This window comes from Rhopalosiphum padi, chromosome 4 (genome assembly GCF_020882245.1).
Source record: "Rhopalosiphum padi isolate XX-2018 chromosome 4, ASM2088224v1, whole genome shotgun sequence".
Classification (NCBI taxonomy): Eukaryota; Metazoa; Arthropoda; class Insecta; order Hemiptera; family Aphididae; genus Rhopalosiphum; species Rhopalosiphum padi.
The window spans coordinates 41,234,054-41,247,755 of record NC_083600.1 but is presented as its reverse complement, the minus strand read 5'-3'; the positions used below and the strand labels follow the sequence as shown (position 1 = coordinate 41,247,755).

General features: G+C 24.2%; 2 protein-coding genes across 4 annotated transcripts; both read right to left on the bottom strand.

Annotated features, from left to right (window-relative positions):
- Window positions 1–1,124: 1,124 nt before the first annotated feature.
- LOC132929630 (ribonuclease P/MRP protein subunit POP5) lies at window positions 1,125–4,588 on the bottom strand. 2 transcript variants are annotated; one of them, XM_060995115.1, is made up of 4 exons: window positions 4,326–4,588; window positions 2,492–2,637; window positions 1,812–1,981; window positions 1,125–1,319 (listed from the first exon to the last, which is right to left on the bottom strand). In XM_060995115.1, the coding sequence occupies exons 1-4, from the start codon at window positions 4,343–4,345 to the stop codon at window positions 1,224–1,226; spliced, it is 432 nt and encodes a 143-aa protein (XP_060851098.1). In that variant the 5' UTR covers window positions 4,346–4,588; the 3' UTR covers window positions 1,125–1,223. The 2 variants fall into 2 exon arrangements, with proteins under 2 accessions (XP_060851098.1, XP_060851099.1); XM_060995116.1 differs by lacking the exon at window positions 4,326–4,588 and adding an exon at window positions 3,010–3,531.
- Window positions 4,589–6,863: 2,275 nt separating this feature from the next.
- LOC132929627 (ubiquitin carboxyl-terminal hydrolase 30 homolog) lies at window positions 6,864–13,463 on the bottom strand. 2 transcript variants are annotated; one of them, XM_060995109.1, is made up of 9 exons: window positions 13,190–13,463; window positions 11,712–11,861; window positions 11,430–11,602; window positions 11,182–11,351; window positions 10,990–11,104; window positions 9,396–9,593; window positions 9,135–9,316; window positions 8,641–8,775; window positions 6,864–7,177 (listed from the first exon to the last, which is right to left on the bottom strand). In XM_060995109.1, exons 1-9 carry the CDS (start codon window positions 13,302–13,304, stop codon window positions 7,078–7,080), a joined length of 1,338 nt encoding a protein of 445 aa, XP_060851092.1. In that variant the 5' UTR covers window positions 13,305–13,463; the 3' UTR covers window positions 6,864–7,077. The 2 variants fall into 2 exon arrangements, with proteins under 2 accessions (XP_060851092.1, XP_060851093.1); XM_060995110.1 differs by having other exon boundaries at window positions 8,656–8,775.
- Between the last annotated feature and the right edge of the window lie 239 nt (window positions 13,464–13,702).

Genomic DNA, 13,702 nt, shown 5'->3' with positions numbered 1-13,702 from the left:
CATACATTTTTTTTTATCTAGCATGTAAATTTACATAAATATAGACATAATTATAAATTGTACTGTATTGTGAAATATTTTAATTTATTTCAATGAGTTGTATAGATATTAAGATGAGGCAGAACTATCTGTTATTTTGTCGATTGACCTACATTAATGAGCACAGGTTATAAAATACTCTGAACTAAGAATAATTTTAAACTCACATTTGTAAAGGCCGCAGATTCAAGTTTTCAAACTATTAATGTAATTAACATTTTCAAAATATTTTCACTAAAGAAAATTAGTTAAAAAAAACAACATTTTTTTGATTTTACTATTATAATTGTTATACTTTGTATTGTTAAGTGGGTTAATCATCAATGTTACCAGCCATTTTTTAAGGTTTAGATTTAAAATTTTTTTTTTTTACTAGTTCTTATTGAATTATTTATATTTATATTATAAGTTACATTTGCCATGCTCTGGTTAAAACTAACTAATTATTAATTGTACTAATTAACTTTTTTCCAGATATTAGTTTATATTAATATTTAAGCATCAATAGTTAATTGTGGACTAATTGTTCATAGCTAATACCTGCATGATAACAGCTATAAAATATACAAATATATTCTAACGGTCCAAAAGGGTGGTGGTAATTTGAATGTATACAAATAATGTATATATATTACAAGAATTATTTTGTAGAAATTATTGTTTTATTAAATCATTTTGATTATAAACTAAACTAGTTCTGAAATGTTATAATTAAAAATAATATGTACAAATATATTACATAAATATATGGTATGGGTTCTAGTTATTAAAAGTGATTCCATTTAAAACTGGGTAAAAACATCGATTAAAACATTTTCATATATGTCGTTTAGCGGTAGGGTCTAATGTTTTAAAAATGTCTATTACTTTTTCATGCATTTTAAATGAGTTATGTTAGTTGGATCCAAAATGAAATTTTTATAAGGATTGCTAACCTATGTGATATCACACAAATTGTGGATTTTAATATTTACTATTTTCAAATAGCAAGGTACCAGTATACCAATATTGAACACTTGAACATATTGGCAGCTGTCTCCCCCCTGTGCACACTTATGTTTATACTTTGTAAAAATGTATAAGTATTTAAAGTATAAGAGTAAATATTTATTATTTATCATCTGTACTCCCTAGTACATAAAAAAATAGGGTTTTAAATAAAAATTCAAACAAACTTTTTAAAATTAGAAATTTGCTACATTAGTGATATTTAACATTTTTTCTTTGGTTTTCTCACTTATTATATCAGTCATTTTTCTTACAAGATCTTTTTGATAGTTCTGAAACAAATTTATATTGAATTAATTTCAACTTATTTTATTTAATTATTATTTATTACTAATACAGATAATATTTAATTAATTAATTCTTCAAAACCCTATTTTAAAGATAGTAATTAATGTAATGGAGAATGTAGTCTAAAGTTAATAATTTCATATTGATGATGATAAAATCTTAGCAGAGCATCTGTTTTTTAAAATTTATTAATAGTTATTCCAGCTTTAAAATAGCCGCTTAAAATAAATTTTTGTTGTGCTATTACATATATTTGAAAAAAAAATAAGCTATAGTGCTTTCAAATATATTGCTTATATTAATTTTTTAATGTGATATTTCACATTTATAATAAGTCCCCTACTACATTTTTGACATTCTAAAATATGAATAATAAAACTTGATATTGTTAAACAAAATTAATATTAATTAATATTATTATTAATTTGATATAATGTTATATCAAATAGTACTAGAATATAGTATAGTAAAATTACCTGAATAAATTTATAACATTGAAACATGGATGCACCAGTATAAAGTGTTGATAATTGAATTTGTTTTTCCTGGAGTTTGTTAATAAATGGTATAACAGAAGAGAGAAATTGATGAGGACCATGTCTGGTTTTAAAAATGAGAATTTTTGTTGTTGGATTACAATAACGAACTGAAATACATTTAAAACAATAAGAGAATCATTATAAATATAGCAAATATTTAATAAACATTCTTAACTAATTATTATTATTAATTTTTATGTATTTGATGATTTGGATAATCACGTGGATATTTATTGTAAATAATAAAATTACTAAATATACTATTAAAAGTCTTAGGAAAATTAATGATAACTGTCATATAACTCAAATATTCTTCTTAGAAAATTTAAAAGATGCGACAGAAAATGTATAGATTTTCTAAACAATTATAATCATTAAATTATCAACTGGGAATAAAGGAAATAGTTGCTTCATAAATTTTTTTTATATAATTAGAATAGCCTTTAGACATATTATCAATTAATCGAAAAAATTAGAGCATACCTAAATAGTCTTAAAATTTCACAATATTGATTTTTACTTTTACGTTATGGCTAAGGTTTACCATAAAGCTTATTATTTTTTTTATTCTAGTTCTAACTATTACTATAATAGGAAATAAAATAAATTGTTTTTACCTTTAAAACATGTTTTAATAGCTCCAGCTCCAAAATCTCCATGTAATGATTTAATCATATTTAATACTGTTATTTGCAATTCTTTATCAGAAATTTTAAAATCTAAATTGTCATCTTCCAAAGTTCTTAATTGAATCACCATGTAACTGAAAATTAAATTTTTTAAGTTTATAAAAAATATAGTCAAAATATAAGGAAAATGTACTTTATATCATAATGAAATATAAAGTGTAGCTATTAGATTAGTCAATCTACTGTAACCAATACTACTTTTTAATGTACATTATAATTTATAATACTTATAACCTAACCATAGGCACAATTTGAGGGGTGCTTAGCACCCTCAAATTTTCAATAGAATAGTCAAATTTTTGACAGATTTGTCAGTTATTAATATTGAGAGAGCTTTAAGCAATAAAATTGATAAACATAAAATAATAAATCATTTTGCTATATCTCAAAGACATACAAGTATATATTTAATATAATATTTAAATAAAAATAAAAAATATATTTACCTGTACATTTAAATGTTTTTTTTTTTACTTTGATTTTTAATCAAGTAAGTATGGTAATTGAAATGAAAAAAGTCTGAATTTTTAAAACTTTAAGAATTTTTGTTAAATAGGAAAATGATAAAAATGTAACTCAGTTTTAATGAGTAGGAGGATAATTAAGCTAGCTTTAACATAAAATATTAATAAGAAAGATCCGATATCACACCTAAGCGGTATAACGATTTGTATCTACAAAAACGTCGGCATGAACAGTCCCAAAATTTCTATTTTTTTAACTTTTCTCCAAAACTATTATAGCTAAAAAGTTGATCGATAGCTCATTAAAAAGGGATTATCAAGTAAATACAAAAAATGAGATTAAACATTTTCAAAAAAATTATTTATTTTTTCACAGTTAAAAAAATAGTTATTTTATGCTAGATTTTTATTTAGCATGCTAGATTACCAAAACTGGAGAATGGATTTTGTTGTTTGGGGTCTTGTTAGATTCACATTGGTTAGGAGAAGTGCAGTGAAGATTTTCAGAATTTTATCTTTAATTGTTAACTCACTACAAAGCTATAGAGCTGAAAAACGACCAATAATATTTTTTTTGAAGCTGTAGTGAATTAACTATAAAAGATAAAGTTCTGAAAATCTTCATTGCACTTCTCCTTGCCAATGTGAATCTAACAAGATCCAAAACAAAAAGATCTGCTTTCTGGTTACAGATATCTATCTCACTAAATGAAAATGAAAATAAAATACATTAGTGTTTTCTTAGTATAAACTATTATTAATTATAGATAATAAGTTAATACAATGAATAAATGTATGGTGTTGTAAGGGGAGTGTGGGGGCAAAACTTCCACGGATGACTGGTCAACATAAATTTAGCACCCCCATACATTTAACCCAAATTACGCCTATGAACCTAACCAATGGCAATTTACCTAAAATACAGTTTTATCATACCTATTCATGTTATTTTGATTCATGAATAGGAATATAACAATGAATCCTATTTGTTATAGAATAATTACTTAAAATTGTGATCCAAGATTTTACATTAATATCGGAGATGATTAAATATAGGTTATTATCCATTTCAGACCCTTTAGCATAGTGGTATTCAATTTTGTTGAATTCAATTAATTTAAATAAGAAATTATTTATTTTCTGCATCCCGTGTGTTTTAAAAAAATAGCTTGATAACAATTGATTTTTATTTACATAGAAAACAACAGAATTATAGTATAAAACGCTATCACTTGGTTTATTTTAACAATGCAAAAAGGGATTAGATAAATATCATATATAACTGTTCAAACACTTACCGGTTTTTATATCGTACCATTCTCAAGTTTGGTAAGAATTATTAGAAATAATACTTGTGTTAATAATTTAATAAAATTATATAAAATTATCTCCGTAATTATTATAATTTAAAAAACTTCAAAAACTAATATTTTCTGTGTGAAGATAAAGATGATTCAGACGTTCCGTAAAAAATTTTTAATTTGATTAATTTCAAATTTTACATTTAAATAATAAATAAAAATATTTTTATTTTAAATTCAAACCATTATCACATATTTTAATTTTACTGATCAAGATGCAATAGTAGGTATCATGGATATAGTAGCTATATGTGGTATCACATGTTGAATATAAAAAAATATATATATCTACTTCAATCGTACAGAATTATCCTTATAGATGGCGTAGTTCAATATATTTCCATTGGTTAACAATTTCAAAGGAAATTTAATATAACGTATCTTTTAATTTAAAATTTAAACTTTAAATTTGATATTTGAGTAAAGGTAGGTAACTTACCTAGTACCTACCAATTAGATAGACTTAGAATTTTTTAAATGGATCTATTTTGTCATGGTACCCACTACCCACCAAACAACTTGACTTTTACAGCTTTTATTTATTCTAATGGCAACCTTAAAATCTTGTTTTGGTCTTAAAAAAAATGATTTTTGTAAGGCTGTGTATTTTGTTCATATTGAGGATAATAGCATGAACACACATATGTAGTATGTACTACACAGTACACATGTTATACATACCTACTGTGATCATTAGTTAAATGTTGACGCGCAAATGACGTGTTATGTGATTAGGCCTGAAGCACGGTGTCAAATACTTTATATATATATATACAGTATTTGACGGTGTGTATAATAATATTTACTTATTATAAAAATAACAATTTAGTATATATCCTTTGTGGGTAGTTATGAATTTATGATGTACTATTTACAGTCTTCATTTAGTTCTTGATATAAAACTCTCACCGTAGGTAAGACCTCGGAGGGTTGTTGGGAATGGTGATTGATGACATATAAGATATTAGTGAGTTTTGGTTTGAGTGGAGTTAGGTATGAAATTTTTTGTAATGATAGATTGCTACTTAGTTAACTGTTAGGATTTGTAGATCATTATGTAGGGTATTGTTTGTTATGTCCCAGTGTACCACGAAGCCCCAGTTATTTGTCTAAGGCAGTGTTCTCAAACTCAAATTATCTACGGACCATATATTTTTCCAAAAAAAGTTACGGGCCAAATTGTAAGTGTCCTCTTTTTTACTTATACACATAACACTAAAAACTGAAGACAAAATGAAGGCAAAGATACACATAAAATCCATTTATCTAAAATATTCAAATGACTTAGATAAAATATTATCAATTTACGGGTATAAACGGAAATTTAAAATTACACTTGAATAGCATCTAGTTACTAGTGCCATTGATTATAAATACTTTGTATTTTAATCAATGCTAGTACGAACAAAACAAAACAGTTATCCATTATTACAGCACCTAACCCGAAGTACAAATGATATTTATCTTTGTAGATTAGATTTATACCGCATTTCAAATACTTTATCGAGTATAATAGAATTTCTGGACGATTAATATAAAAATAACATTCAATGTATTAATGATGCGTAAAAAAAAATTAACATTTTTACAATTTTTTCTTATATTTTTGTTCAAAATGTATTTTTATTGCGGGCCACATGTGGCCCGCAATCTGTATGTTTGAGACCACTGGTCTAAGGTATATGGATTCAAAGGCTTGGATTGGTCTTATATTTGAAGGTTTGGCTAGGCCCCAGATTTGGATATCATATGACTAGAGCGGAGTTATAATTGTCTCATATATTAAAATTTAATTTATTAGACTCATTGATGAGAATAATATGGGTCGGAAAAGGTGTGTAGGTGACTGATTTCTTTTAAATTTTGTATGTTGGGCCCAGGTTAATCTTTTGTCCAAAAATACTCCTAAATAATTGGTTTCATGTTTGGTATAGGTATGTTTTGTTGAGAGTGAAATTTACTTGTACTGATAACTGATTTGTTTTCATTTATTTGTTTTATTTGATATCTGGTTTAAGTGGTATTGAGATATTTAATATAAGTATGTGTTTATTGTTCATGTTAACATTAATAAGAGGACGCTATTTGTTTCCATTTTACAAATGCTTAATGTTTTTTAAGTGAAATGAGTATTTTTAAACCCTACTATTTAATAAATGTTACTCGATAAAAAATTGAATTATTCTAAAAAAACCTGTATATGAACACAGATCAAATTTTTATCATTTTGATAGTAGGTTGATTTACACCATTATTAAAGCTCACGGAGCTAAACATGAACTGCTGAACGTATATTTGCTGTTATGTACTTGTATGACATCAAATGAGGTTGTAAATTATAGAGTTCTTATAATAAATATAATATAATTTCATAAATATTTATAGAATAATATAAACAAATGAATAGTGTATCCAAAATGTTCACACAACCATATAAAATAGTTGTAACCAATTGTTAGAACAATAAATTGTAAATAGGTATTAATAGAATTATATTATACAATAATACAACCATTTAATTTCTAAACAAATTATAATCTAATACACATGCACATTATAACAAAACAGTATTACTGTACATAAGAAAACAACTATTGTAAGTCTTGATATTTAATAAAGGCAGTCTTCAGTTGAAAAACAAATTATACTATTTTTAATTTTTTAATTTGCTTCTAAACTAGTATAATTGTTATGTGTCACATTTTTCATAAAACAACATATAAACAACTGATTGTAGAACTTGTTGTAATGTAACTTCTTCGATGTGTGCATCAGAAGTGAAAAACCATCTACAAATAATATTAATATTTTCCATTATTTTTTAGTATATTTTGTTAAATATTTCTAAAACTTGATCCATATTGATAAGTGTTAGTGTGAACTTTTGTTTCTATGAAGCAACTACATAAAATAAATACCCACCAACCAATTGTTCATTGTTTATTTATTATAAACAGGCAGGGCTCACCAGTACAGAATTTATATAGATAGAATTAATAAATATACCTACATTTGTATTACTTTAAAGATCTTTCAGATCATTTGTAATCTATTTTTTATTTATTGTAATGACTTTGGGAAAATTGATAAAATGTTCAAATACTTTTAGACAAAGTCATGATTACTTAAGACTTTAAGTAAGTATTGTCTTTTTTTTATGACTAATGACAATGTTAAATTGGTTGGTAGGACTTCAAGCAGTTAATTTGTTAGATAGCTTAAGATGTTAATTGAGAAACATAATTTGTAATTATCAATAATTTTTCATATAATTTAAACATCAATACATTGTTTTTATATTAAATTCTCTTCAAACCTAAATTCAATTAATTTGCATAGCAATTTTTATATTTAGTATTTATACATGTCAATCACTCAATATTTTCTAAAAAAGCTGTTAAATAAATTAGATATTAAAGTCACAGAAAAACGTATAACTTAAAGAATAATTTTGTTGTATATTAACCTCTTTGTTCCTTATTCTTTAAAAATAAAAGATATGTTTCATTTTAATATTTAAAAATATTAGTTAATAATTTAACTATTCAAACAGATTACAGTTATGCACGTTTTTATAGGAAGTATGATGATAGTACACGGTATAATACAGATGTCCCCAACCAATCATTTCTGGTTGATCTTTCAAGGAATATAGGTTAATAATTGTTGAAGCTTAAACCTTTTTGTTCATCAAACATATCTCTTCCAAAAACCTAAATTTTCCTAGATTTCGATCACCAGGAACTTTAAATTTTGAATGTAGCTCACTTGTTTGAAACGATTGGTGACCCCTGATATAGATAGTAGATACAACTGATACAAGCTAGGTAGACTATTATGAACCAACTCAAACATTATCATACAATATAAAGTAGCAAAAAAAACATCAGTTATTAATGATCAATTTGTAAATATGATTTAAATAAGATTTTTTCTAGTAAATAGATATAACTATATAAGCTTAATTTATAACATTTATAATCAACTATGGGTCAGCTTTGTTAAATAAATTAAAATTTCTAAAAAAATGAAATTATTTAAATTTTTAAAATTTCATAAAATATTTGAAGTATACTTAATTGATATTGCTTGGCAAGGTCTGTTAAAAATGCAAAAGAATGTATGTTTATAAAATATATAATTTGTTAATAAAATATACTAATAATGCAAGTAATTTTTTTTTAATATATTATGTATTATGCAGATTTTAATAGGGGATTTAAAAATGGGAGCATGCAAAATATTGAAATACCTTGTTTCACTGCACCTGTGTCTAGAATGATCTGTTTTGGTTCCTCTCCTGTATGTACTGAAATGACCAGTATTATGCTCACCAACATGGACAACGACAGCTTTTAATCTGTATGTGTACTTATTTCCTCTTAACCTAAACAATATATTTTATTAAAAATAAGATTAACTAAGGTAACTAAGAAAAATAAATAGCAATGAATAATACTAAGGTACACAAAGTAAAAATATATAGCCCGTGTTATCATCAAACCATTACTATAATAAATAAATGGTAAAATAAATCCACTGAGAAAACACATAATCTTAGTTTAAAATTCAAATTTTAAGATAAAATTATAATTGTTCAGTAATACTGTGTTAAAAAAATTAATGAAGTATTTTTATGAGAATTTTAAAACAGTTAATATATTCTTGTATTCAAGCTAGATAATTTCAACATGGAAAATTTTCAAATTCAAATGTAGACAACTTTTAATTATGTACAATTATTACCTTTCTAAAGGTTCAGAAGAACTTCTTTCTCTAGATTGTCTTAGTTTGCTTAGTTGGTCATAAACACTGGTATATTTATCCATGTGTAAATATTCTGGAAATTCCACAAAATCTTTTCTTTTTAATGGTCTATCTTTAGAATATTGAGTTCTTACTAAGTGTAGACATAAGCATGAAGGTAGCTAAAATATTTGTTAATTATAATTACTTATTATTATAATATATAACTGTTTAATTAGTTAAATAAAAAAAAAAGGTTACTTTTCCAAATTTGACACTTTTTATGTATGATTTGCCATCAGTTTTGGTATTATTTTTATCACAATTTGTACATGGTAAATTATCCAGCTTCTCCTTTTTGATATATTGTTCTAAAATATCTGTTAATTCAATTTTCAGTTGAGGATATTCGGGTAAATTCAATGATATAACATAAAATTTTTCATAATTTAAGGATAACTAAAAAAATTAAAAAATAAAATTAGTAATTATTCCAATAAAAAAATCATAAATTAATTTTAAAATATGAAAAATTTCACACTAATATTTAATTTTTTTAAATTATAATATATTCAATTATTTATAAACAAATAACATTTGGCTTCTTTTTATTGAAAATACAAATTGATTATATACAAATGAGCACAAAAAAATTATGCCAAGATAACAGTAGTATCTAAAGCATAGTAATCTCAAGCATAACAAGTTAGAACAATATATGTATGATTAGTTAAGATAATGTCAGTGCATTATTTGTTTTCTCTCTCTATCCCATGAGTGACATAACAAATTTGTATTCATTAAAATTGATTTTGTGTTCCTAGCTTTAATATTAGTGAATTAATCTATTAGACATCTTTTTAAATATGTATTATTTATATCTTTATGTATACCTAGTTTTTTGTAAACATATTAACTATTTACTACCCTTTTGGGATGTTATAATTTTAATTAAATAAATATTATTAAATTTAAAGGTAAGATTATTATGATAATAATACATTTGTATTGATATTTTAATTTTAAGATGAATTATGGGCATTTAAAAATGTTAATAAAAATTACATAGTTATAATACACTTTAAAATAAACATAAAAGTTTAAGCGATTCTCAGACAATATTTTTATCTTTATTTTTGATAACAAATCAATTCATTCTTTTATTTTAAAGTTAAAAACACAAAATTTGTTTTGTTAAACTCAAATTTGATATATTATACATGTCCTAAAGAGAGAAAGTATAATATATTAACATCTACTTATATAAAAATTGTTCATTTTGTACTAAGTTTTTATTAGAAAAATAATTAGTGACAAGGGTAGAAATTCTAGCTAGTAAACAAGTTATATTCTTTTTTACGAAACAACAGTACCATGTACTGACGAATGAAAACTGGTTACTTCAACACCAATATAACTTGAATTTTTAATTAGAAATTAAGGTTTACAGTTGTGATAAATGCGCAATGGAGCGCAAATGAAGACGTGTGCGAGTTCATCATACTGAGGACTGGGTACATCACGTACTCGAGCATATATTGACACAGTCTCAGTGGCGCCAAAATATATATTTACCAATGACAATTGTCATAGGTGAATTTAGCTGGTAGGATATCACTTTTGTCATTGAGTGTATAAATTTACATTAATCTAACCTTGGCGAGTGTAAAAATTTTATGTAGAGGTGTCTAATGTCATAGGTAAAACTCTGGAATTCCTTGCCACTGGATGGTCTTGTTTATATGTCAACTGTATGGGAGAGATTCACATCAAAAGATCATTCAACATGCAGAAAATGATCCTGTTTTCTCGTGAAAAAAAGTTATAATATCTTACTTATTAATTAAAAACTTACTTTGTGATGACATAATGAACATTCTATATTATTTGATAAATAACCCAAAAATGGAGCTGGTTTAACATTTTGATTTTTGTCCAATGATTTCCTGTCACTTTGTAAGACTATGTTTCTATAAAATAATTGTTAAAGATTAATTGATCGAATAAAATAAAAAAATACTTATAACAATTAAAATAACTGTATTACCCAGATATATTAAGAATATTATTAGATATTACAGCTGTATTTTCTAATAAATTTCCTTCAGCTTTAGATGGATTGTATACATTAATACCGACATTATTTACAATTTTTATTGGATTTTGAATGCTTCCTTTTTCTATTAAATTCCCATTAGTTTCTAAACAATCAGCCAACTAAAAAAATGTTTTATTATAAAATATTGTTAAACACAATGTATATAAATTAAATTTTTGATTAAAGAGTAAACTTACACTACAACTTGTTTTGTATGCTTCGTCTTCAATCACAGAAAATAAATGAATAAATAATTCATGAACATCAGCTTGAAGGTTTGGTTTGAAATGAAATCCAACTTTAGTCAATATAGTTACTAATTCTATTGGAGAAAGTATACCATCATCATTGTACCTAGCTCCTGTTAAAACTTTATCAAAAAAAAAAATAATAATAATTATAACTTATATACATATTTTTATAAATCTGGTATTACGAATAAATGTAATACAAATGTTTTTTTTTCTCAAACATCTTACATTTAAGTGTTTTATTCAAAGTGTAGGACACAGTTGAAGACTTTGGTTGTTGATTTAACCACTCGACAAACATAGGACAAGAAGCAAGTGACTGTAATAAAGTATTTAAATAGCAAGTAGATCCTAAATTTTGTAATCCACAAAAACCACCTGTAAACAGAAATCATTAATTTTATATAATTGTATGTAATTTTAAGTTAATATAATAACTGTATTTTTACTACATTGCGTAGTTGCGTAGGTTCACAAAATTTAATAATATTATAAACTATTTGTTAGACATAATAGATGATTCATGCTTATAGTTCAGTTATTTTTAATAATTAAGTTAATCATTAAACGTTTAATGGTGGGAATATTTGACTTGAAGAACAATAATGTACTAAAAATAAATAAAACTACTTACTAATATTATTTCCTAACTATAAATAAATTTTTAATATTTAACTTTGATAATCGGTCAATTACAGATCAAATATTTTTTGTCCAATTTAATGTAATAAAAAACTTAAAATTACCTAATCAACTAAAATAAAAATAATTTTTTTAATAAAAATTATAAGTAAAAAAAAAACTGAAAGAGATTAGGAAGCAGAGTGAATATGTGATTTATACCTTAAAAATTAAGAACAATGGTTAGGTCAGGTTATTGATTATTCATAAAGAGTTAAATTTATTTCAAATATTTTCAGATTCAGCTCCGTAAAATATTTAAATATATTTAAAAAAAAATTTAATGAGCATAGCTACTACTAAGCTGCATTTATTCCAATATTTAAAATAACAAAACCGGATTATAAATATAGAAATAATATGAATTTTATCGAATACTTATTGACCAAGTTATGTTTATATGTAGTATAAAACAAAGAAAATAAATAGAAATAAGAGTATTAAATGATTTTATTACGTTGATGGTCTTAAAGCTATTCACTTAGTGTGAAGAGTTTAAAGAGTATTTCTATGGACGGTAGCGGTCACACATTGTTATTATCTTTACTCAGTATAACTGTGGGCTGTCATAATCAAATTTATTTTTAAACGTGAATATTTTTTTGTAGCATCGGACAAATGAAGCCATCACATAGCATTCAATTTATAAAATTAATATCCTTATAAAAATTTTAATGAAAAAGAAACTAAATGTTAAGTATTTGCATAATTTAAACTAATACAATTAAAGCTTATAAGAACTTCATTGATATGATAAAGAAGATAATTTATTTTCGTTTTTTTTTTGTAGGAATAATCTTTATTGATATTTAATTTTTAGTATAAAGTACCTGGTAAAATGTTTGTATTTTGTAAATTCTTAATTACTGTTAAAAATGTATTGATTAAAATTAATAAAAAAAATAATTTTTTTTATATATTTAAAATACCTAACAATAATAGTTTTTAGGTACATTTCCATTCAATTCATATTTAAATACATTCAGTTTATTGAATATTTAAGTTGTTAATTTAGGTTAACTAACTTTTTCTTGAAGATTTTGGTTTATTTGATGGACCAAATAATACATAAGCTACTAATGCTAATCCAGCTCCAGTAACACCAATAAAAGCTAAATGGTTTCCATTTATCTTAAACATTGTAAAATTTATAAATTCATAGTTGTTATAGTAAAAAATAAATCATCATTCACCAATAACTATACATTAAAAAGAAAACACAACTATTCTAAAAAAAATAAAGTTAGAAAATAGGTATAATAAAAAATTGAAAACCCAAATGAACTTTGTACAATTGTACCTTATAAATTATAGTTAGCAATCACATGATTATCAGATAACACCCATTTTTCCTCACCTGGCAAAATTAACCATATGATGATGTGATAAAAAAAAACAGTGTGGGTATTTTTTTAACATAATTCATTTTATTGCGTTTTGACTATACTGTTAATTATGATTTATGATTTTTGTTGATATTTTGGCCTTGGTTATAAACATGAACTAAGATTATGGTTATAAACACCACATTCTACAGA